General features: G+C 37.0%; 1 protein-coding gene across 4 annotated transcripts in view; it reads right to left on the bottom strand.

The window, feature by feature from the left end:
- The window catches only part of TP63 (tumor protein p63), a 210,070-nt gene that overhangs the window by 6,801 nt on the left and 176,892 nt on the right, over window positions 1–26,377 (bottom strand). For 2 of the 4 annotated variants that reach the window (XM_039850671.1, XM_039850673.1), the window contains 7 exons: window positions 22,090–22,276; window positions 20,089–20,204; window positions 18,968–19,077; window positions 18,164–18,300; window positions 15,529–15,611; window positions 12,847–12,983; window positions 536–693 (listed from right to left, as the gene is read on the bottom strand). In XM_039850671.1, the coding sequence (XP_039706605.1) occupies window positions 536–693; window positions 12,847–12,983; window positions 15,529–15,611; window positions 18,164–18,300; window positions 18,968–19,077; window positions 20,089–20,204; window positions 22,090–22,276 (928 nt within the window). Of the gene's footprint in view, window positions 1–535; window positions 694–6,737; window positions 6,853–12,846; window positions 12,984–15,528; window positions 15,612–18,163; window positions 18,301–18,967; window positions 19,078–20,088; window positions 20,205–22,089; window positions 22,277–26,377 lie in introns of those variants that run through there. The other 2 variants (XM_039850672.1, XM_039850670.1) reach the window with 2 other exon arrangements.

Below are 26,377 nucleotides of genomic sequence, written 5' to 3'. Positions count from 1 at the left end.
GAATGGAGCAGACAAGTTGAGAAGGCCAAGACTATAGGGACAAAGAATAATAAAATGTTAAATTTTCAGAGTGATAATTTTAAGAATGGAAAATTGAGCATTAGAGCAGAGAGGTGACTTGTCCATAGTTATATAGCTAATATTGCAATAGAGTCTGGACTATAATCTATTTCTCTAGATTGTAAGTCCACCACACCATGCTACTTCCCACATGTTGGATATATTTCCATTTGACTATCTCAAAAGTTGTGGAAGGTGGGTCACCATCCACACTGACAGGAAGTGGACTGTTCTTTTCACAGAGATCTTTATCCCTAAGAAAGGAACAGCCTTCCTCATCTTTACCAATGTGCTTCGTAATGAACCACACACCTCAAAGTGAGAAAAAGTTCACTGTAAGAAACTCAAGCCACTCAACTTTGATCTGTTCTGTCACTTAGCTTAAGAGCAAGCCTTTCCCCCACCCCAGAGCAGAGTCTTCCTTTAACACTAGCCTGTAGGTCCTTCAGCTACCACTAAAGGGAGTTGCTCTTACTGTTGGCTCCCATGCCATCGGGAATAGTGGTGGGAGTGAGGGCGTTGCGCTGCTGAGGGTTGATAAGCTGGCTCACGGAAGGCAGCTTGTTCATGCTGTTCATTTTGTTCAGAGGTGGGGAGCTGTTACCGTATGAAGACTGAGACTGCATCGAAGTCCTAGGAACACAAACATTGGAATGATGGTGAGCATGGGACACTGAAGAGTGGGGACTGGTCATTTCCAACAGGTCTCAGATTAACACATGGCCTTAAACTGTACACTTGCAAAATATTCCTCCAGGATTGATGAGAATAATTTATCTGCATTTCCATCTGAGAACTCTTCTTGACTAGGGAGGGATCACAAAACTATCATCAAATTATATTTTTCCTGAATGTATAGAGTACAAAGTTGAATATCTTCCCAAAGAATATCCTTTGTGAGAGGGAAAATGATTGCATCCTCCTTCTGCTATTTTTTTTCTCTATCCCTTTCCCCTCTCTTACCTGTCAACTCAAATAGGTTTCAAAATCAATAAAGGAAAAGAACTGAATGAAGACTCTAAGGCTTATGAAAGATATGGAGAAGCCAAACTCAAATAGCAGCTGAGGCATTTCATTTTAGCTTCCTAGGCCATTTGAGATATGCAGAAAATAACTGCAGAGCCAATCAAACAAGGCCTTTGGCATCAGCCCCTGCCTTCATGCAGAGGCCTTGACATGGAAACATGCTTTGTCAGTTTAGACAGATGTTCATGGGACATAAAATAACCTATTGGAATGCTGATGGCCTCTCTGTACAGAACCCTGGAGTCCGAACAACTATTTTGTTGACTTTCCACAAGTCTCCTGGGACACAAAGGAAAAAAAAATTCCATTCAGCATAACTTTAATTTGAAAATTTACTAGAGTTGGTTTGTCATATTATTCACTATATTACATATGATATTCCCTACTCAACTGGCTTTCTTGACTTTTTCTTTGAATACAGAACTAACGATACCTACTAGAAATAGGGCAGGATATAAAATCAGAAAATGAAAGTTTAAGTCTTCCTCCAGTATATATTAGGAAGCTCTAGGTCCCCATGCAAGCCCTGCCTTTGTTTTCTCACATGGAAACTATATAAACTAAAAACATACACTTACTACAGGAACTAGATATTAGAGCTAGGAAAACTAACAAGAAATGGCTCTTTGAGAAGTTCACAGAATGGTGGATACACGGGGATGATAATCCCAGCTACCTTGTAGGGCTGTGGTGAGAACTGAAAAAGATGAAGGAGAACTTTATGGATGATATGGCATTAACCGTGAGCAATTATTGTGACCATAGAATGAAGATTGGACTTCGAGCATGTTTCTAACATATGATAGAAAAAACTCCCTTTTTAGACTTCTCAAACGAAATGTATTATTTTGTTCCTGTTTGTTTTTTCCCTGCTATAGCTGTATTTATGTTAGAGGAGAGAGAAAAATGTTTCCTTGAGTTTCATTTGTGTGTGTGTGTATACACACACACACACACACACACACACACACACAACTATTTATAAAATACAAATTTCGAAGGCTGTATAAATGAACTCGGGTTCCAAACAAAAATAATATAATAATGTTTGAAAACATAATAAAAAGTGGTTCTAGCACTTGAGTGCTACAATAGTACGCTTGGTCTTTGAAGCTGATATTCTGCTCTCCATAATTACACAAAATAGGAATGAATGGTCTCATTCCATATCACCGAAGAGTCATACATAAGGGAATTCGAGCAATATGCTACATACACATTTGCAAAAATGAGCACGACAATTTATGTACAATTAACAATTCAGCTGCATATTCCTATCACTGTCTTTAAGGTAGGAGGACACTGATTTTTCTCTTTAGTCCTTCTCAAGAACTCACAGTTTTAGATTCATGTTGTATAAAGAGGTGTTTAAATAATAAACCTACCCAGTTTTAAGATACTTTAGGTTACGAAACTCTCCTTTATCTATTTTGTGAAAGAGTCTCTCATCCCTGTGGAGGAGAAAATGGTATGGCAGGGCAGGGATGGGCAGAAATTATTATGCTTATTATACAGATGGGTAAATATAAGGTTCTAAGAGAAAATGTGCCAAGTGACACATTGCCAAATGATGACTAGAGAGGTCTCCTGGCTCCTAGTCCAAGATAAATAAGATAGTGTGGTGTGCATTAGGTTACAGAATCAAGAAATGGGTGAAGTAGTAAGCAAGATAAATGTGAGAGATCGTGATGGTGCAAGAAACAAAGGATGTAGTAAAGGGAGCCCCTCAACTATCACCAAATCTAATCCATCATGTGCACGAGTCAGCACATTTGGATATACTTAGGAACATCTGTAAGACCACATCAAAGTGCAAGAAAGCACAAGCAAGGTGGCCAAGAGATGTTTTGCCAGGCACTTCTTCTAGCTTTGTCCACCACAAATTACTTAAGATGCCTGGTTGCCCAGACTCCAGAGGCAGGTTGGTCCTGTGTGACCTACAGAGAATTTTATCTATCTCTCCCATTCCCCTAAATCGGTCAAATGGGCATCGCTTGAACCAATAATGTTCATCATTAGGAAAATAAAAATATATTTAAAAGCTTTGCATTTCCCCCGGATCCTCAGTTATAGTAAATACCTTCTTCCAAATCCTGTCACAACTCTTTTCCCTTTCTCTTCATGTTTTTTTTTTTTTAAACCATTTTATTAGTTCATTTATTATAAACCACTTAAACTGTTTTTGAAAAAGGTAGGTCAGAAACTACATATGAACAAAGAAAGAACATGCATTTTTGGAGTCAACCAAAATATCTAGGTTCACCTTCTAGATCTGACACTAATTAATTTTGATTTTATACAAGTCTCTTGAGATCCATTTTCTTAATCTGTAGAACAGGCATGATACTCATTCTAGAAGAGTTGCTATGAAGATTAAACTGGATTATATGAAAGCCCCGGATTGTCCTATAATTTGTAGATGCTCAAGAAACATTGCTTATCTTTACTATTCTCGCCCCCACCCCACAATGTTTAATACTCTAGCGTTTGGTCAAGGGGATGAGAATTAATAGGAGGAAGTAGCACATATTCTTAATTGAACAAATCTAAAATTTAGGGTGAGCAGATGAATGGGAATAAGAGAGTCTGAACAGGTCAGAAATTCTGAATGTCCCTCCTTTAAGTGAGTATTGAAGCCACAAAAAGAAGGTCAGGGTAGTCTAATATATTAAGTTTGCAATGTGTGACATAAAAAGAATATTCTGATCATCTCTACGTGCTGTGGAAAAGTGAGCAAGGCTGAATAAATTTGTGACTGATTTAAAGGCCTTGAGTGGACATTCACAAAGACTGATGGTGAATCTGAAAAGATGAATAAAGTGTTCAAGGATAACAGGACCTGTGCCACTATGGTTTTCTTACCCATCCACCTGCCAAAACAAAACAAAGCAAAACAAAAACAGAAATGTAAGAACATAAATCTTCTCAGAAAAATAACAAGATGTAAGCCTCAGATTGTGTTCTCTAGAGGTATATGAGATTTTTCTAGAAATTCAATATAACAATTCAAAATAAGGGAAGGCAGGTTTCATGTATTTCTAGTTTTCAGGAGAAATCCTGGTAAATCCTAGTTCTTAATTCTAACAATTTAGGCTTCTGTGTACATTGTTAAAAATAAAATTCAATATCTCGGAGCTATAAGTGACCTTTAGATTGTCCAGGACTAGATAGCAAGTTTCCTGATTCCTTGTCTAGTGACTATCTAGATGGCATAGAGTCAAAATTCTTAAGAAGACAAAAATTCGTCATCTTTTCCACCTTGCTGGAGATGCCTAGAATTCCACCAAAGGATTCTTTCTTTTGCCTTAAATCTTCCATTGCTAATTATAAAGCAACTCTTTAGTAGAATTTGATGATAGCTCAGGGTAAATCTATTTCACGAAACCATTTCTGGGGTACAGAATCTGAGGGCAGAAAAGAGTATTGAGGGGTACTGCAAAATACCTCTGGTGTGAGGAAGGTAAAAAAAGGGGAAGACGCTGAACATCAGAAAAGGATTGTTTCTTTAAATTTTCCCCAGTACTTCCCTGCCTGTAACCTTTTTCTCTAGCTGGGCAATCTTTCTTCTAAATACAAGGGCAGCATTTTATTTCTAGATAGATCAATCATAATTGTAAAATGTTATCCATCAGTTCAAATATGTTCATTTATATAAAAGTCACTATAAACACATCAAAAACTTTCATAAAAATTGGGTAAAAGAAAAAACAAATGTGAAAAAACTAAACATACTCATTAACCCTTTATGGGATTTATGAATCAAAATTATTAGATTAATCGAAAACACACTGCAAATTAAACAAGATCATCTAACGTTACTAATATATTTTTATCTCAAACATAAAGATGTTTTTTTCCTGGTATTTTTCTAAGCTACTAAATTATTTTTATTTTGAACAATTGTTTTTTGAAGCTTCTAAAGCAATTAAAGATCAGAATATATTGTTATTTCTTTAAAAAAAAACACTGGACAACAGTTTCAACTAAGATTTTAGAATGAATATTTGCTAATGTCTATGTTGCACAAGTCAAATTATTTAATAACTTTGGACTTGATTTAAATTCCTTTTGATAAATTTAGCAACATGAGATGTAACTCAAGACTTGTTCAGGGATGTGACTAAATGATACTATAGTGCCTGGTTTCTTATGATAAAATTAAACATTTTCGGGTTAGTGTAGGCATTGTAATTTATTTTTAGGATTGATGATATTGATACAGAGTATCTTGAAACACTAAATACTGACACAATGTAAGCAAAACTAAAATAACACTTCTATTACTCTTGTTCTTTAGACTTCCACATGATACTTCAAGTACTTAAATGAAAATATTCTTATTTAAGGAATTAAGAAAAGCAAGAGAGACAGAAAAGAAAAAAAAACTGCAAGATAAACCAAGATGCAAAAGTTTATTGAAAATTAAAATCACACATCCATAAAGCAACAGCCTCAATAACAAGAAATCATTTTGACACAGAATCAAGAGCTGGTGATCTGGTATGGGGAAATGAGGGAGAGAGATTCCTAAAGTGTTTATGCTATTATTAAATGTGTGTGTGTGTGTGTGTGTGTGTGTGTGTGTGTTTAATGGAAAAGACAGATTCTCTAAACTCTTTGAGCCAAAAAAAAAAAAAAAGTTGATTTTAACATGTGTCTACTTGGACATCACATAAACAAAACATAAGTCTCCTGGAAAAGGAGCCTGAGCAATGTCAACAATATGGCTAGTTTTATAGTAGGATAGAGGGATAGGAGCTACAATCAAACACATTAATCATAGATTTGGTGAGACAATTTTGAACTCCATTTTAGGCACTGAAGAATGATATATAACTGCCTGGAACAATATTACTGGGGTGGTTTTACCCTCTTATTAAAATAACAAAATAGGTTTACTTGCCTTGTTTTCTAAACAACAGTTTGGGGATAAGTCTCCAGGGTTGCCATGAGCAAGGAGGACTCCTTATCACAGATGCTGACGTATGGTGGTAATTATGGGATTGACACAGCATTAATGAACTTAATAGGAGGGTACTAATAATGCAAGTTTTCAAAAGAATGAAAGAACATCCCCTACATTGGCTACTTATGGTAATTATCACTTCCCTGCCAGCAGTACACCTGACACTTTAGTTTGCTATTTGCAATATTACTGCATGACCAGCATTAAAAGAGCCCGAGTCTCTCAGTCACTTACAATTTACATATGCACAGACAATAATAACTTTGATCTCCTTTTCTTAAAAAGACATCTCAAGCTTGAGACCTGCTCTAAAGCTTCTTTTTGAGTTTTAGAAACACAACAGAAAGTAACAGAAAACAGTTCTAATAAACAACTTAATGCCCCTCTTCCCAACCTGAGTCCTTCCCTCCCAAGACACAACACAAAAGCTCACAAACACAGGGGTTCCTGACTGATCAACACTAGTTCTGAGGATACAGAATCTGCAGAAAATGTCCTTTCTTGTAAAGTTTTGAGTCCCTTGAAAAGATTTTCTCACTAGTGGCTGTGTGCTTTTGAGCAGTTGAGTCACTGAGCCAAAGTGTCTTCAAGTCCTACTAACAAAGGCTGAATACACATGTGTGCATGTGCACGTGCACACACACATGGAAACACAACACACAGCTCAAAATACAGAAAAGGGGCTCTAAGGGTACACTGATCGGTTTGTGGGGTTGGAATGTCTAAAGAAGACGTCAGATTGTTTCGGAGTTTCTCTCCGGGGCTCCACAAGCTCATTCCTGAAGCAGGCTGAAAGGAGACTGCAGAGAGGAACCAGAGAAAACAAAAGATGAAGGCTTAGGATTTCATATATTCAAATCAACTGAATACAGAAACACATCCTCCTACCTTCATGATCATAGTATAGATAGAATAGAATGCTCATAAAACTATTTTTGGTCCTTCCTCTTTATTGCCTTTTAAAATTAGAGATGACTTCTCAAGATTTTTATGAAGAATAAATTAGATAAAGTAGTGGTAATTAACCAGAAGGATCCAAATGACCTCTGGAAATTTAAAAAAAAAAAAAAATGCTTTTTCCTAGATCTCTTCTGAGCCCAGGCTGGGGCCCAGGTTAACATTTTTTTTTTCTTTTTCTTTTCAAACTCCACAAGTGATTCAGTTGGGAACTACTGAGACAAGGCAGGTCAAAGTGCTTAGCAGAGTACTTGGCATACTGGACTCTATTGATTGAAAAAGGGAATGTAGAGACAAGAATTAATCCTTTGAAAAATGTTATCTGCGCAATTAAGATACCTCATTACTGTTCCTGCCTAGCCTAACTATGAGTGTGAAGAAATATGATCTTATCATTCTGGGGGCTGCACCATCATGCATTTGTAAAGGACTATTAATGAGTATTTTATATGTGCCCAGATTGTGATGGATAAATATCTTAATCCTTCAGTCACAAACTTGGCCTACAAATGCACATATCAAACACATGAAAGCAACGTTTGCATAATTAAGAAATCAATTATGTCACAAAGGTGTCAGGAACAAATCTCTTTATTATGCTAAAGGTTGTGCAACCCCCTGAACTATTTGGAAATTGTTTCCCAACTGGCTTCTGAATCACATTTTGTTACTTTTTGCAAAAGGATAAAGCCATTTTTACTTGGTTAGGGCTGAGATTCAGTAAATCATTTCATCAGCAAGAACTGGGATCATCTTTAAGAATATGCCAGGACACAAATTAGTATGGAAGTAATTACTGTCAACTAAAGAACTTTAGCTTCGACTTCTTGTTTATATGTTACATTTAGGACCACTTGTGGAGCAAGGACTGAATGAGACAACATGCAGAAATTGTGTTTTAGTTATGATATGAGTGCATGGACCATAGAGGTTCAAACTATGAGACCTAGAACTGAGACTAGTTCTGCAATAAGATGTGAAAATTCAGAAAAATGATCTAATCTATCCGAATTTAATTAATCTGAGTTTTTCCTTCATTATCGATACAGAGCTAATAAACTCCTGCCCTAACAACTTCTTAACATAGCTGTGAAGTCGAAAAAGTTAACACTGAGAAAACCATGAGAGCCTGGGCAGTTCTATGACCTGTAAAGTAGAGCCACCTGAAATTGCCAATATTCATCTGTTTTGTTTTGTTTTTAATATATAAAACTAGCAATTTCAAAGAAATATTCTGGAAATGGTGAAGATTTCTAAATCAAGCTTAGAAATATGACATTAATCGTGTCTAGCGTTGAGACAGAGATCTGTGTCTTCTGTTCTTTCCTACATTGATGATCCTGAAATATTGCCTTTTGCACCCCCAGATATGTGAATCTGAGGAAAAATTATCAACATTATTGAAGAAAATCATAGTCAAATGAGCTAAAAGAGATAGGACTTTACACTGAAACCACAAGGACAAATACCAACTGGCACAGAGTCCAAAAAAAAAAGGGGAATAGATGCTTGCTTTAGTCTTATTATCACAATCTTCTCAACTAATTAAGCAGACTAGAACACTGCAAAGAGCCGTGTCTTCCAAATCTGATTCTCATCTTGGCTTTATTATGAACTGGCCATGAAATCAATCAAAGGTATAGTTCACTGGGCTTCAGTTTCCTGAGCTGTGGTATGTTGTGTTAGTACTATGATCTTGAAGGTCCTGCTTTGCTCCAATACTTCTTGACTTGTATTACTAAAAAGCCGCAATCATCAAGTGACCATAAAGGAAATGAAGATACTAAGGACACCTTAAGTAGGTCACATTTTTGTACTAAAATTAAAATAAAGGAATCCTGAAGAAACTAAAAAATAATTTTCCATGGGAAATCAAGAGTTAGGCTAAGTAAAATTTTAATGATGTAATGTTGGCCTGAGATCAGGATGGAAGCCTCAGAGGATAAACTACAGAAAAAAATGAATAGAAAAAAAGTATTGGTCTACAGCACACAAAATAAAAGATTGCTAAAAAGGTCTCAAGTGGCTGCTGCAAAGCTGTCTTAAGAGCTGATGTTCCTTAAAAATATAAAGACTAGGCATCTAGTTCAAGAATAGGTCCAATTTGTTCTCCCACTAGATTCTGGCCTCCATAAACATAGCTCCCATGTTTATTCCAATGTGAGCAAAGCAACTAAAATCAAATTTCTTTATAAATGGTAAAAAACCTATTTATTCCTGTAACAATTTGATTCACAAAAACAGTATAAAATTTAACCTCCACAAAGCCTATGATCATGAAGGTAATTGGGAAGGAATTTTTGAAAAAGGAAAACCATGCACAAATGAAAAGCAAGCAGAGAGAAACACGCAGTGAGAATCTAATAGAAGTAATTAAACTGAAAATATTTTACTGCCACCTTGTAGAAAGTGTATTCCCTTCCCACTAATTTTCCCTCTACTATAAAAAAAAGCACAAAATTGATTCCTTACCAGAATAAACTTGGCACTATGTTTTTGAAAAGGAAATCACAAGCTATTGTAGGCATTTCCAGGCTGATTTATTCTTTTCAAATGATTGCCAGAGAATTAGATTTCCGTTTTTCTTTGTCTAGTCATTCATGCTTTTTCTTGGAGATTTGCATGAAAATAAAAGAGCTGAAAAAAACTCAGCTGAAGAATACAGAAACTGGAGAATTTATATAGATGCATATCAATCATTGGAGAGCCATGTATATATAATGTAACAAAGGCATAATTAGACCAAATGTCTATATTTTGCAAAGATTTCATGTGGCAGTCTGTTAGATTTCCATGCTTAAGTTATCACATCTGAAGTTAGCTCTTGTAGACTATAAGACAACAACTCAAAAGCATGCAATGATACTTTTAAATGGACATCCCAGGTAATTATGAGGCTATGAGTACCTCACTATTTATCTGTGGGCCACACGTGCAAAAATAGTAACAATATGTTGCTACAATCTTTTGGGCTCTTTAAAATAACATAATTTTAAGATGCATTTTCTTCTTTGATGAACTAGATTGTTTTATGAAATAAGAATTATAAGATAATTTCCCTGTAGAGCAATGCCAGCCAGTTCGGCAATAAACACTGGATAATTCATTATATGGGTATACCTGGCAATGTATTCTCATGTGCGCCATGTAAACAAACACAAATAGCATATGCCCCCCACTGACTGAGGTAGATCATCCTGGCTTATAAAGTCTCTAAAACTATGACAAAACTATTCTCCTTATTGTATGATATAGAGAAACTGTTTAAAATTGTCCTAATTTACATGATGCTGAGAATAAATTTCTAGACTTTCTTAGGATTCAAAAGATATTCTGGTTAGGAATTCACCACTAAATTGTAAACTGTGGGAAAGCAGGAGCCCCAAATATTTATTTGATAGAGATCTTTCTGATCTCTATCCTTAATGCTTTCATGTAACAGATCTTCACCAATAGTTTGTTACATGAATAAACTCAACTATTCCAGGCTTAGCTGATGATGGGGTTGTATCATTAACCATATTGTATGTCTGGATGGGCCTGCTTAATTTTCTTGAACATAAGAGTTAAAAACTACTCTTTTGTTAGATACTGAAACATCATCTTAAAAATCATTTCAGGATTTCCTAGAACCTCTTAATGCCTCTCTACTTTAAAATACGCATATTAGCTTCCAAATATTCCCATTAGAAAATCTGAGCCTCAAGAAGCAATGAAGGAAGAGCCATTCATTTATCTAGAACAATGACTGCAAACTACAGTGAATGGGTCAAATGTGGTCTAAAGGTAAAAATGGTTTTTACGTTTTTAAATGGTGGGAAAATTCAAAAGAAGATTATTTCATGATTTGAAAATTATATGAAATGTGAGTTTCAGTGTTTATAAAATAAAGCTTTACCGTAACAGCTACTCTCCTTCATTTACTTATTATCTGTGGTGGCTTCTGGGTAGCTGCAAGAGACCATATCAACCCGAGCCTATGATATTTATTACTGGTGCTTTACATGGGGGGAGAAAAAAATAAAAGCCAACCCCTGAGCTAGACGGTCAGACCTTTTAAATCACATCATTTAATAGGTATCAATTTTGCCTGACAGTACTCTTCCTGTTAACTGTGAAAAGGAGAGGAAAGAGGATCACAGAGCAGGTGGTTCAGCAAGATATGCTACAGCGTCATTCTTCTGAGGTCTTTTTGGCTGAGCCTAACATTTCCAGAGTGAACTGGAGGAAATTTGGGAGAGTTTCTTAATACCATGGCATGTTATATCTTGGGGAAGGCACTTATCGCCTTTGGGTCTGTAAATGATGTTACAGGTCTGTTTCTTTGATCTCTGTCATATAATTTATAAGAACTAAATCAGTTTTATACTTGAATATATTAACATAAATTTCTATCTGATATCCTAAAGAATCTACAGGATTGGCAATGGGAATTCTGTCTGAAACTTTGAGTTCTAATTCTCCTTTAGAATACTCTGTATCCCCAAGAAACCTCTTGATTAAACTTCCCACTCAGCCCTACTATAAAATCTTAAAATTATGATTTGTAAAACTTTCATGCTAAAGTAAATGGTGAGATCCCTTCCAGGCAAAAAAAAGATCTGAAATGCTGAAGAGTTGAAAGTCTTTTAAAGAAAGAACACACTTCCTTTCTATCCCTCTTCTGGCCACCCCACACCCTCTAGCCAACAGTTGCTCTGAGGACACCTCCTGACTTTCAGAGATGCGGTCCAACCTCCTCAACTGAATTTATGTTTATTTAAAAAAGAATAAAAAGCTCTCTTTGTTATACTTTCCATAGGTCTCTCTCTATAGTAGCTAATAATATATCAGAAAAAAAACACATATATTTATTGTAAAAAAACAATGCTCGCCTTAGGCAAGGTGGTTTTGGCTTCATTTCTTTTTGCCTGAAGAATAAAGTCAAATGTTTGAATTAACTAAATGGGCCCAAAATATGTACATTTGAAATATATCTGCAGAGACTCTGGCAATACTTCCAGTACACACATAGAATCTTAATTAAGCAAACAAGTGATTATTCTTAACCACAGAATGATAAATACAGAGTCCTGATTCACCAACTTCCCTTCCTTTCATAAGAGCTATTCAATTCTGATTAGTCATAAAACAATTAACATCATCAAAGATCCAAGAGTCAAGGTAAAAATTAATATATACATAGGCTGTATGTATATGTGGTTCCAAAATCTGGCCCAATTTATGCCAAAATGTATTGCTAGAAAACAACCTAGAACGGGGATGCTGAAACATGTCAGTGTGATGATCCTGGATACCTTCTGCATCCAGACATTTTCCCAATAAGCATGCACTAGGTCTTAGAATCCTCAACACAGCACTCAAGGAAGTCAGTTATGGTAAAACCTATGTGCTATCTATCTATCTCTATTCTATAACATTTTCCCAAAAGTGGATTGTGTGCATCCCAGGAGAGGTACAAAACAATCCACTGGGATGAGAGAAGATTATGTGTTTTTAAATATACAAATTATTATTAGAATAGAGTGCATATTCAAAATTTGTATATTGATAGATGTGTATAAATGGGGTAGGAGAGAAGAGAACTAACTCTGTTAATGTGAGTTACTTTGTAATTCAGCTGTAATAGTTTGGATTGAATTTCAGAATATAGGTGCAACTTCTCAAAGGGAAAGTTATGATAAGAAACGTAGAAGGTTGCTGAAACTGAAACAGTGCCCCACACCAGTTCATCTGAACCTATGATGTTCTCATTTTCTTCATCATCCAACAATTACCTTACTGTTGACAGTCACTCTTACTAACGCCTCCTAAATCGACACATTTGACCCACTCACTGTTTTTGAAGTAAATGTTGGTGCTGCTGCTGTTGCTGCTGCCTGTATGTTTCAATCGTGTGCTGAGGAAGATACTGCATGAGTTCCAGGGACTCTTTGATCTTCAACAGCATTTCGTAAGTCTCACGGCCTCTCACCTACATAAAGGAGCAGAAGAGAGAAGGAAAAATGACAAGCTGTAGAAGTATCAGAAGGACAGTCAGTCTTCATTTTTTGTGGATTCTGTATTGATGCATTTTCCAACTTGCTAATATTTATTTGTAACATGAATATCAATACTCGCAACACTTCATGACGAAAAATTTGAGTCACCTGTGCACGTTCCCAGCTGAGGTTGGACAAGGCAACGCTCTGACTTCTTGTTTCAGTGCTTGTGCTATGAATAAGTGTCCTTTTCATAGTCTGTTTAGTGCCACATTTTCCACATTTTTTTGTTGGTGAAACTTGTTTAAAATGGTCCCCAAGTGTAGTGCTAAAGTGCCGTCTAGTGTTCTGAGTGTAAGAAAGCTGTGATGTGCCTTCTGGAGAAAACACAAGTTAAATAAGCTTCCTTTGGCATGAGTTATAATTGTTTGCTGTGAGTTCAATGTTAAGGAGTCAACAGTATATATTAAATAAGGTGTCTCTGAACAAAGCACACATAAAACAAGATTAGATACTGATCGGTTGCTGAAAATGCTGTGACCAGAGGCTCATAGAAACCTAATCCAGTATTTCCCCTCACAATTTGGGTCTGTATTTGCTGGTACAGTGTTCACAGTGGCTTTATAAAGCATTAACTATAAAAAATGACAAAAATTACCTTTAACTGTCTCTGGAAGGACACAAGATTTCAGCTGGGGAAAAATATATTTCTCTCTTTAAGAGAGTCTCTTAAAAGCTTTAATAAGCATGAGCAGGGCCAGGACAGAGTCAGGCCAGGCCAGAAGGGCACGCAGGGCCCTGAGAGTGACAGCCTATTTACGTTTTGTACCCTAGGAACTTCAGTTGTCTCATCCTAGTCCCCTCCCTAGGTATGACAGCCATAATTTATCAGAATTCAGAAATGGAAAGATTTTCTCTACCTTTTGTTGGGTTAACTCCTACTCATCCCAGCTCTGGAATCACCTCTGAAAGGTTTTGTTGACCTCACTTTTAGGCCATTTCTGTTCTTCCTATGTGTTCCCACGGTACCATGCCTAGCTCTACTGAAACAAATATTTCATTATATTGTGCCTATTTATCTCCTCGATAGAAGGCATAACTTTGAAGGTAAGAACTGTATCCTACTGATCCCTAAATGTATATTTGCCACTCAACAAATACCATCCAAATTCAACTTATGTTAAGAGTTTTTTTTTCTTCACACACTTGGTTTGGCTAATTCTTCACTACATATATGATATAACTGATTACAGGGTACCTCCTTCACTAGTACAAATTGTTATTTCATTAAAAAACAGCTTTTCAAGTGGTTCCTATTTCAGCAGCTGAAAACATTAAGTTTTTCTGGAATACAGTTAACTCTGAACAACATGGGATTAACCTGCATGGGTCCACTTATACACATTTTTTAAAAAATAAATATACAATTAGCTCTCTATATTCCCCCAGTTTCACATCTATGGATTCAACCAACCTTGGATGAAAAACAGTATTTTTCTTCGGTGGTTAGAATGTGTGGATGTGAAGGGCTGAATCTATGCATTGCTCTACACCATTTTATATAAGGTCTTGAGCATCATCAGATTTTGGTATATGTGGTGGAAGGGAGGAACCACTGTATTTCGTATATCAGGATAATGTTTAACTTAAAGTTCACAGGTCAGATTCCGTATGTAGTCTGAGAGACAAGACACTGAGAATCTTAGCTAACTCACTGTCTGATTGTTCTAACAGTAAACAGTCTATATCCCTGATGGTCAGGGCCCAAAGAAGGTAGGGAAGTAGGTATGGCACACCCAAACCTGTTGAGTTGCTTTAGCTTCAATCCCAGGGTGCCAGTTCCTACTCACATCTGGCCCTGTTTGCCTATATCTCATGTCTGTTTATGTGGCATCAAGGGCTATATTGGTTATCCAAACTTTGTAGCCACTCTAGACGGCAAAGACCTAAGGTAATAAGAATTCAACGAACTGCAACCATAGTCTAAAGAAGGGCACTTTAGAGACTTTGAAAGGACTAATATTTCTTGTAGAAATGAACACTAGTCCAACTCAATGATTGGGCCGAGTCTCATGGTCATTCACAGATATGTGAGGAGTCTACCTTCCTTGGCTTTCTTTATAGCACTCTCTAAAAGAAATCATAGTCAACTTTCTATCACTGTTGTGTGATCAACTTTGGAAAGTCTTCTGACAAGGTTTTAGTCCTAAATTGGTTTGGCCATGTTATCTAGGATAATTTTATCATCCTTAAATAATGAAGAACAAATTAATTTTAAATATTTAGGTAAGAAAAATTCTATTAGGAGAGTAGCTTTTAAGAGGGGAGCAGTAAGTAGAGGAGCCTACGTTATTAATATTTTTCAAAACTGTGGAAGGATGGGATAAATTCCTGATTTTTCGAAAAATATATTTTTTCTCTGTGTTATCTCACTAGCCCCCATAGCTTCACTGTCACAATCAGAATATGACCATAGAGTAAAAGCTCATTCAAAGAAGGTAAAAATGAAATAATCATGAATACCCAAGGGAGACTCACTGGTAAGTATAAGAGTTCATCATCTGGAGATCTTCGTTTCTTGATGGATGTCATCTGGATGCCATGTGTATTCTGACGAAAAGCTGGTAGAGAAAAGTGCAAGTTTTATCCTGGGAACATTTCTGAAGCAATAATACCTTTACTAAACAGACAATAGCACCAGCAATACTGTGAGATTAGAGTTTCTAGTTCTAAGCATCCATTTAATTGGGGATAATTGGATTTTTTTGCACATAGAGGGTAAACCTAACAATAATGAGGTGGGGGTAAGTAAGGAAGAACGAGTGAAAGGAAGAAACTTGGGATGCTGGGAAATGGCCTTTGGCTTAAGTTGTGCTGCAGGAATCCCCATGTCTTACTGGCCTGTATCTGTGAACAGCTGTTAAGGAAAGGAAGATAAATTGGTTTTATGTTTTATTTTTCAGGTCATTTATCTTCCAAGGTGGTAAATGCATACTGTAGAGGCAGTCTTGCCAATGCATTCAGCCTTGTGCATTCAGCTCTCCCATGTTAATATTGCATCTCGTAACTTCTGATGAGCAGTCTCTCTTCCGAGGACCTCAGTTTTCTCCTTAGTAAAATAAATGAATTAAGCTCATAAATCCCTGTGGTTTCTAAAATTAGAAACTATATCCAGGATCCAGGGTACAGAGATCATCTTTCTAGCAAAGTTCAGATCGTCCATTTTTACTGAAATTTACTGATTTGTAGGTAACTTGAGGTGCGTGGGAAAGACTATAGGAACTATGCCACAAGCCGACTCAGGAGCAAAGTTAGGGAGGAAATCTAATTATGTTACTTATAATATATTATTATATTTAACATTAAATTACATAATTTATATCATACATATATTTAAGTCATAAATGATAATATCATATATCTAAATTACACATATACGTAGATAATTTTTTGAAGAATAATCAGTGAAAGAAAGAGCCTAACAGGAAGGACAAATCATATTGAACACTTAGAAGTTGATGGTGACTGGTCGTCATAACACTCTGTGGTTCTCCTGTAAAACGCAGTATCATTTCGATTTCTTCTGGACACTAAGTAGTAATTAAATTAATTTTTTCATGAAATAAGTCATAGTGTGGTCTATTTTGAAATATTTGTTGTAGTAATAGCAAGTTTCTGTAAGACACCTAGAATCTAATCTCACAAATTAGAAGCACATGTGGATCAGCGGTTTTCATACTTTGTTAGCTAGAGGGCTAGGCCTTGGGAGGTGGTGCCTAATGGGTGGTTGCGAGCAGAGCATGGAGCCACCGCCCCCAGCTCCCGTTCCCTTCAACCAGAGCAGGTCCGCTTTCATCTATTTTGTATTGCATGATCCTTGAAATATTTCATTTTCGAAAAAGCTTTCACTGCTTAACAAAACAAGTTTGAAAACAACTGACCTCACTACAGATAAGGTAACTAAGGCCTCAAGAGGTTCATAGATGCTAAGACTCAATGAAATCCAGATCTGTATATTCTCTAGACTGTCTGTACTTTATGAAATACATTCTTAAATCTCACCGTTCCCATAGACTCATGAAGCAGGCAGATGTAGTTTTAGCCCTCATGCTCAATAACAGAAAGATAAACTAATACCAATAAGGCTAAGATCCTGGTTCTAAACCAGTTAGCATTACAGTCACCTGGAGCGCTTACTAAACACAGACTGCTGAGCCTCACACCAAGAGTTTCTGATTCAACAAGTCTAGGAACTAAGAATTTGCATTTTTACCCAGTTTCCAGATGATGTTGATGCTACTGGTCTGGGAGTCACATTTTGAGAATCTCTGCGACTAAGAAATCCTCACAATGACTATTTGCTTTTGTCAAGTTAACAAAGGGAGAAGATGAGAGAATTAAAAATGTTAATCGAGCCACTTTCAGAGATGCAATATGCTGCTCAGTCCTGCAGCGAGGCCAGGAAGACACCTTCAGAACAAAAGAAAATTTCTGCTGGATTGCTAACAACTCATTTCTCACACCTGTGGAAGGGGAAACAGGAACCAAGAGTCATTCTCTATGGCTAAAACCATGGGGAACCTCTGGATTAAAGGCTAAGAACTGCCAGCTGTCCTTTCACTCTACAATGTCTTATCTTTTCATACTACTTATGCTTCCCCTTCCTCACTGTATGTCCATATCAAAGGAAATGGAAACTAAAGAATGGCATATAAAATGAATTCCCTGAACACTCAGGGTCCTTCTCACTGCCTTTACTCTTGTCTCTCCCACTGCCCCTCTCACTCTCTGCCTCTGAGAGGACACCACACTCTATCTATGGAGTGTTACTCTTTTCTAATAAACTTTTCTTTTGACTCAAACTTCAGCGTGTGTGTTGAATTCTTTCTACATTCTCTGCCAAAGGACCCTCTTCTCTCGGTGCAGGGCTTGGTCGACCCCTACCAACTTGGGGAAATTTGCCCTGTCCTGCATCAAAGCTGCAGTGAATACCTTGAGTCCACCTGAACACCTCCATCAATGCCGTAGCTGTTCCCACTGGCTCTGGGGCCTCGAGTCACACTTGTCCCTAGAGACCTTAAGTCTTATTATATAACTTCTCAAATATCACTCCATTAACCCCATATCTAGAGAAGACTTAACCCTACCCCATTTGGCCACTACAGCTACTTACGGCGCTTCGTACCATCACCGTTCTTTGTGCTGTCCGAGACTTGCTGCTTTCTGATGCTGTCTTCATCGGCCTTCCTGTCTCTTCCTGGGCAAGCACAGATCCGAGCCTCAAAGCAGCGTCGGCCCAGGACTTGCCCACTAGAAATTAGAAAAGAAGGGAGGAAAAAGTCAAACTAAAAGAATTTTAAAAGTCTCCCGAAGTTCTCCCATTTTCATTTCCACTGCTGGCCATCACCAGTCCACCACCACCACCAGCTCAGTCATGGCTGCTTTGAGGATGGACCCAAAAGCACTTGGCACAACACAAAAGTGCTTACATGCCACAAGCAATATTAGTAAATAACATTCCATTTGTTCTGCAAAGAACCTCCAAGCCATTAGCTGAACAGCTGTATTTAGCTACATATTTTGAAGGAAACTTGAGTTAAGCCAGTGGATGTCTCCGGATAAAATCCCCTTAGGCAGCCCAGACTGACTCAAAGAAACTGTTAAATGCCTTGGGGGCCACATGAAAACAAACACTGTCTAATCAGAAACTATTCCAGTTAAATGTCAAGAATTCAGGTATGAAGTGACTTGCATGCCTTCCCTCTGTTTTTTTCCCTCCATGTTTACCCACCCCGTTTTGTCTCCACTTTCTTAGATCTTTTATGTAAGTGTTTGCAGCAAGGATTTAAAGCACAAAAGACAAAATCAAGGGTAGTTCTCTGCTGTACTGGCAAAGGTAATGATAAAGCAAACACAATTTCACTTTGCCCTCTGCCCATGTATTTTGCAGAATGGCAATTCTGCGTATGCCACTTACTCTCTGGTTTCCAGAGTAACAATGATTAAAATTGGACGACGGTTCATCCCTCCAACACAACTGCTGTTGCACATGAAATTGTACAAGACTGTTGTGAATTCAGTGCCAACCTGAACATGGGGGGAAAAAAGAGTCTGTGTTAACAATAATTTGATCTGATATTCTTCTTTCTTAGTTCTTCCCTCTATTTAAGTCTCTCCACCTCTGATAAAGGGATATGCTTCCTTCTAGGAAGAAAAGCTCTAAAGCCCATTGTAGATTCCTTTTTGCCTTGACTCTTAGGAAGCCTAAAGCTAATGTTTGAAACATTGGACTCTATATTAGGTGAAATAGGCTTTAAAAAATAATCATTTTTGACCCTATTCATTTATGAGTTCATATATGTATCACCAAATTCAAACAGGCTTCATCAAATATGTGAATGAATATCACTGTAAAGAGAGAGCTGAAAACATTACTAAAAATAACAGCAATGCTCCAGGGATATTTTCCCTATGTGGATAAAACAGTATAACATAAATGTGAAGGTACACCTTCATAAATAACACTCCTCTGGAACTTATACGGTCCTCAGCATTCAATCCAGTCCAAAGTGCCCACCTATGGATGATACAACTGAAGTCCGGAGAGGAAGAGTCACAGCTAAAGGTTCACACAGCAAGCCAGCAAACCAAGACTCTGGTCTCACTATGCCAGTGTTCTGCTTTTCCAATCTGCCACCTGTCCATCCATTCAAACTTCAGCTAAGAGATCCCTCTCAGAGTCTCCCATTTGCAGGCTAGTGTAGGACTACTTGCATCCAGTATTGGTACACATTTGCTACCAGTTCAATTGCCGGTTAAATTCTCTGGATGCGATAAGGTCATGTATTAACCCAATTTCAAATTCAATTATTATTAGCCTTTAAGATAGGGACATGGGCACAGAGCCATGTTACCAAGTTAAGTTAGTACACATTTAGAAGTTTTGAAGGAGATAGAAAAGCAGTATGTGAAGAAATGAAGAGAAGAGATACAAAAAGGTTACATATTTGATGACAAGAACTAAGAAACAGACACTGGAAACACATTTGTCACTGAAATTAATCCTCTCCCAACTCAGCCCGGTCCTTATCTTTTTACCTGGGGTGGCTCATAAGGTACCAGCACACTCTGTCTTCCTGTGATAGGGTCTTCTACGTACTGGGCATGGCTGTTCCCTTCTACTCGAATCAAATGACTAGGAGGGGCAACCTGTCCTGTAGAACAGAGAAAGACGAGATAGTTAGTTCTTCACCCTCGAAATAAAGCAAAACAAAACAAAATGAAACGGCATGGACATAATGTTGGTGGCCAAAGGAATGGTTTGTTTAATAGTGAAAATATACATCCTTGAAAAAAGGAACAGATTCAATTGCCAGATATCTACTACATGAAGGTGTCACAACCTTTTTAGCAACAGAAAGAAAGGACTGGAATATGCATGTATATTTCAGAAGACAGTTCTATATTTAAGGTTAATGAATCAAGCTTTTAGAGAACTCTATGAATATATCTCTGACTGGATCCATAGAAGAGATTTTGCTAGCTTATGAAAAATGGAAGGAAAAGAAACAAGTTAATTTAAAAAATCAGCTTGAGAAATTCTATCCAAAAACTGATCAGCAAAAATAAGAGGCAGCAGATGGCAAGGACATCACTTTCACTTTGCCTATTCTTTTCTCCATCCAAAAGTCTCTATCTTTAGACCTTGCTTTTGGTCATCTATTATGCTGGAAGAGCCAAAGGTTAGAAGATACGAAAAGAGAAACGAGTTTTAAAAAAGAGTGTAGGCGAAGTTTCACAAAACGGCAACACTGGACAGGGGTCCAAAAGGAAGAAGCTGATCCAAGAATTGGGAACCATAAAGGTGTTCTTAACCTTTGACCGCATATTACCATTCCACAAAAAACTGATATTTAATGACAGTAAAAAGCTAAGTGTGTCGAGATGCTCTCTGAAACATCATCTGTTATGGAAAAAACTAAAAACACCTATTATGTCAAACATTGAGAAAAAATAAACAGTTATGCCACCTTGATGGATCAAGGGCAGTTATGGAAACTTACAACGAAGCCTACCTATAAGAAATCATCTTTTTGGCGTATTGTTAAGTGAAAAGCAAGATGCGAAGGTATGGATAATGAGGCCATGTAGAAAAGGACTAGAAATTAAACTACATTTTCTCTTTTTAAATTTCTATCCCCTCTCTTTCTTTCTCCATTAATTTTTCTCTACTATCTATTAATTCTCCACATTCACACGTTTTAGCTACCAACCAATTTTTACATTTTAAATATCTATATTTTTTTATGCAAAGTATCCTAATTCCCAACCCTCATCATTCTTTGATGAATCCTTATACATTTTCCTGCCCTTTCTCTCCACCTTTTTGTGTTCTTAGATTCCATTTACAGAACCTCAGAATATCGAATATTAGGGAATCCTTGGCAATATTGAGCTCTTCTGTAAAGCTATCATCAGATCTGAGGCTCAGAACATAAACATGGATACAGGGCTTAAACGTGGCCCCAAGAAACTTGCTCCCTGATGCCTTGTCCTTCACTTTACTGTCCCCCTCTCCAGCTTATGTTGCAGATTTCTATTTACCCCTCTTGCCTACTATTTATCTTCATTTCTTTTTATTATTTTCTACTATCTTCTATTTTTTCATATTCCTCACCTTCCTCCTACTCTTCTAGCTCTCCATTCAGTTGGTCAGGCCTTGACAATCACTTTGGAAAGGACACTAAAGCTAGATTCCCTAGCCTGGGCTGAATGTGCCAGATGACCAAATGCTATCTTGTTCTTCTTACACGCGAGCATAAATAAAGAAAAGAAAAAAAAGAGTAAGGAAGCAGTAGGGCATAGAGAGGCAAGTTCAGGTTATCTAGTAATTATCAATATTAAATTAAATAGTTCAATCGTTGTGAGATCCATAAATTTATTGATCATTATTTTCACTTTATCAGCTAAAATGGTAGAGTGAGCTGCCATCAGATTGCAGAGTTTGGAACCAGATAAATGGGCTCCAAACAAATATCTTCACAGAAGCTCTAGGGTCTAGAAGCTTAGGTGAACATCACAGAATCCTCTTCTTCTTACCCTCATTGAATTCACGGCTCAGCTCATGGTTGGGGCACCGTTTAACCACCTCGGTGACATGCTCAGCTTTCTTGTAGACGGGCATGGCACGGATGACAGCGCCCTGAGGAGGTGGGGTCATCACCTTGATCTGGATGGGGCATGTCTTGGCAATTTGGCAGTACAGTTTCTTCAGTTCAGTGGAATACTGCTTAGAGATGGGCCAGAGGTAGAGAGAAAGAACCAATGGGAGATATTGTTACATTCTGAATCAGAGCAAGGAAAATATGTCCACATTTTACGGCCTTTATAGCTGCACATTTACCATTGGCTAATATATGCATGACATCTAACAATCTTATTAGAGTGCGTTAAATTCATTAATCAAACTAATACATTTTTTTCTACTTTAAATAAAATCCAGTGTTTACAAAAGGTTTCGCATTTATCAAAACACATTTACAGCATTATCTCCTATTCTCTTTAGAATGAAGAAACTCGGTCTCGGAGGGGTTTAAATGATTAATACCATGAACAGCTTTATAGAGTACCAGATGCTAAATGGAAAAAACAATGTTCACATGAATTGAGCTATATTCAACAGATTATAATTAATCCTACCCATACAATATTCTAGAGAGACACACAGGAATTAGCGTTTATGGAAATTTTTTTTAAAAATGGAATGTCTGGCAGAGAGTGAGGTGATTTTACCCAAGGTCAACCAGCTACAAAACTGCAAAGCAAAACTCCCCCAAACTGCCACAGTTATCTTCTAATGTTACAGCCTAAGAGAACGGGAAGCGGCCATTTGGTCCTGTACTCCCATAAAAAAAAAAAAAAAAAAAAAAGGACTGGCTTAATGTAACAGCAAATCATGGCAGCAAAACGATCAAGATGGAGATCTTTTCACTCACAAGTGAGTGAAACTTTTCCTGCCCACACTTCCTTTGCAGGAAGAGGAAGTTCAGTGGTTGGTTGGTTGTAGAATTGGCAAAATAGAACTGAGAAAGCAGGAGACCTAGAACCTAATAAAAAAAAAAAGTCCTATCCTGTGCAGCTTTCCCTTCTCACCTCTGAACCAGTGTAGAAAGTCTCCATTCTAATCCTTATACTATATTAAACTTTAGCACTCCTGTTCTCTAGGTCAGTACCCCGTCACTGCATTCCTACTCACTCTGATGCTGGGAGTAAAGCCATCCGGGCACTAGAATTACCAGCCAAGAGAGGGCACCTAGTAACACTCACCCAAACAAAGGTAAACACACACACAGGTTGTAATCACAAGTTGGCAGTGACATCCTTCCAGGGGAGAGAAATGGGGAAGCAGGAGACAGAGTAGCAAAAGGGAATCATTATTGATACGTTCCAACCCAACTTGAACTAAAAGCGAATGTCCTACTGAAAAGCACATTTAAAAATAAGTGCTTTATTTCTTCCTTTTCAAATACAATATGTAGTTAAATAACCTTCCTTTATTCCCTAAATATTTCAGTAATTGAAATTTTCAGGCAAAGTTTTTCCAACACTAGAATTATATTGCATAAATAGTTCTCCATGCCCACAGGTGAAGGATTAAATATAGCAAAAGGGTTTTCAATAGCTTGAAGAAATAGAAGGTATGTCAAAAAATGAACCACAAAAATAAAATTCTACTTGGAAGCACTGATTGAAGTCTCGACAGATATTTTTGCTCTAGTGTTTTTAACCAATGACTTTAAAAACAAAGACATTGTCTTAAGACATGTTAAAAACTCAATTTTACTGAGAACTCCAAGAAAATAAGATGTATTTTTAGTTAGGAGATGTATAATCTAACCATGAGTTTCATAAGACGCACCTTATGAAAGATGACTGAAAAATAAGTTTGTCAGCTAACACCTGAAGGCAAATAAGGCATCCATCCAAGTATGTAAAGATTGCAAAAAAAAAAAAAAAAAAAAAAAAGAATGATAAGTGTTCAGAGGAGGGCAGTTAAGAGAAACATTCCATTTCAATAATTGATATATTATAAATGAAACTTGACAGACTAAAATATAAAAGTACTAAAAATAAATTTAGGAATTATCAGGTGTTAATCTTTGCTCATTCCCAGGGAAGAGAGAAAGAAACCTAATTTCTGAGCTTAAATAATGACAAATAATAATAGCTTTACCATTTTCTGAGTTCTGCTATAAGAAATTTAACCCTCACATAACCCTATGAGGAAGGTATTATAGGTATATGACCTCTTATCTGAAACCCCTGGGGTCAGATGTTCCAGAATCCAATATTGTTTAGATTTTAGAAAGGGAGTAAAAGTTCCTATAGCATATATTATAAACAGCTCCGGCAAGATTTAGGGCAGTGTCCTCAAATCAAACCTTAATGCTTCTGCAAAATTCATGAATATGAATTTGGGAAAGACTATAAAGCTTCAAATTCAGGTTGGATTTCACTACCAAACAAATTTGGCACAAACTTATAGGACATTAAAACAAAACAAAACCAACTTTTGGTTTTCAGAGCTCTTTGAATTTCAGAATTGCAGATAACAGATAATGGATAGGTATTACCCCCATTTTATAGATAAGAAAAAATTAAGACATAGAGAGGACTTGCCTGAGGTCACAGAGAAGAGCTGGTTAGCAACCAGTATATAAGATGATCCTCCTCCTATAACAGCCCCTCATCTTGCTAGTCTCTTGGTTCAGGGGTACAAATTTTTATATTTTCACATTTTCCTAATTCCCAATAACATGGCTTTTTGAGTCAACTTAAAAGGTATGCAATCTTTTCTAACATTAAAATACAGCTCAAAAGTGGTCTACTTAACATTCAAAATTCCTATTTATTTCTTAGTATAATAATGTTTGCTCATTTAATTGCAGCGAGAGGCAGCAAGTGATATAAGTGAAAAACCCTGGACCCTAGTATCAGCTTTCTGTCAGGACTTCTATTACTGAGCTGAGGAATTCACGAATAAGGCCCTTTGCGTTCTGGCACCATCTCTTTTATCCTTTCTTCTCACCCACCAAACACACACACACACTTCCCACCCCACATTCTACCCATACAAACCTCTTAATGCCTCAAACACACCAGACGTCCATCACCCACAATTCAAACATGCTACTCCCTGTCTGAAACATCTATGTTTTTCTTCTGTTCTCCACACCATGCCAGACCAATTTAGCTACTTTTAAATTTTAGTGCTGAGAGTTTCATATTGAACAATTCTAAATGCAGACCAGGGCCAAGATACATTCTGATTACTGCTTCTGGTTAAACTACCAGGCCTGCCATTCATTACTAGAGGGACTGAAGTAGTCTGGCAGGGTCAGTTCTTTACAAAGCCAAGCTTCTGCTTACTGTATTCATTTGCTAATTGGTTCTGTGATGATGTTTAATATATTTCCAGTGCTAAATTCAATCTTCCTGGCTGATAGTGTATTTATAATTCCTTAAACTCCTCCAAGTCCTTATTCCTTACAAAATAGCCAGTATCATTTCCACCAAATTTCCAGGCTTCTGCAAGATTATAAAAAAATGGAAATCTGATTTATGCCAAGACTTTTAAATACCCTAGTGATTCAAGCCAGCAGAAACTGCAAACTGGAACACATCTGGCTTCTTTTAATGTCTCTCTCTCTTTCTTTCTGGGACTTCCAACATTCACCTCTAAAATGCTTCCCAACATTAATTTGTGATTCTTTAAATCTCAGGCCTAAACTTCTTCTTTTGGGTGTCTGTGCTTTATTTTGTTTTAATCAGCTTTAAGGTATAATTTACTATTAGTTTTTAAGGGTATACGTTGATGACTTTTGACAACTGTACATACTTGTATAACCACTACCACAATCAAGGTGTAGACTATTTCCATCCCTTCTTTTCCCTTCCTCCTAACCGCTGCCCCCCCCCATAAAAATGATCTTACTCCCCCTTGTAGTTAATCCTCTCCTCAAACTTTTCCCAATCAGGTACCTGTTTCCTCTCACTGCACTTTGCCTTTTTAGAATTTTATTAAAACGGAATAATACAATAGGATAGTATACAGCAATAAAAAAGAATGATATCTTGCCATTTGCGACAATATGGATTGACCTAGAGGGTATTATGCCAAGTTAAATAAGTCAAGCAGAGAACGACAAAGACCATATGGTGTCACTTATATGTGGAATCTAAACAAAACCAATCAAACAAACAAAAACAAAACAAAACAAAAATAGACTCATAGAAACAGAGACCAAAGGGATGGTTACCAGGAGGAAGAAAGTGTGGGAGGGTTGATGGGTGAGAAGGGGAAGGGGAATACAGTTAATAATATTGT

Source organism: Pteropus medius, unplaced genomic scaffold, assembly GCF_902729225.1.
Source record: "Pteropus medius unplaced genomic scaffold, Ma_sr-lr_union100, whole genome shotgun sequence".
Classification (NCBI taxonomy): domain Eukaryota; kingdom Metazoa; phylum Chordata; class Mammalia; order Chiroptera; family Pteropodidae; genus Pteropus; species Pteropus medius.
This window is presented reverse-complemented; position numbering and strand designations above follow the sequence as displayed.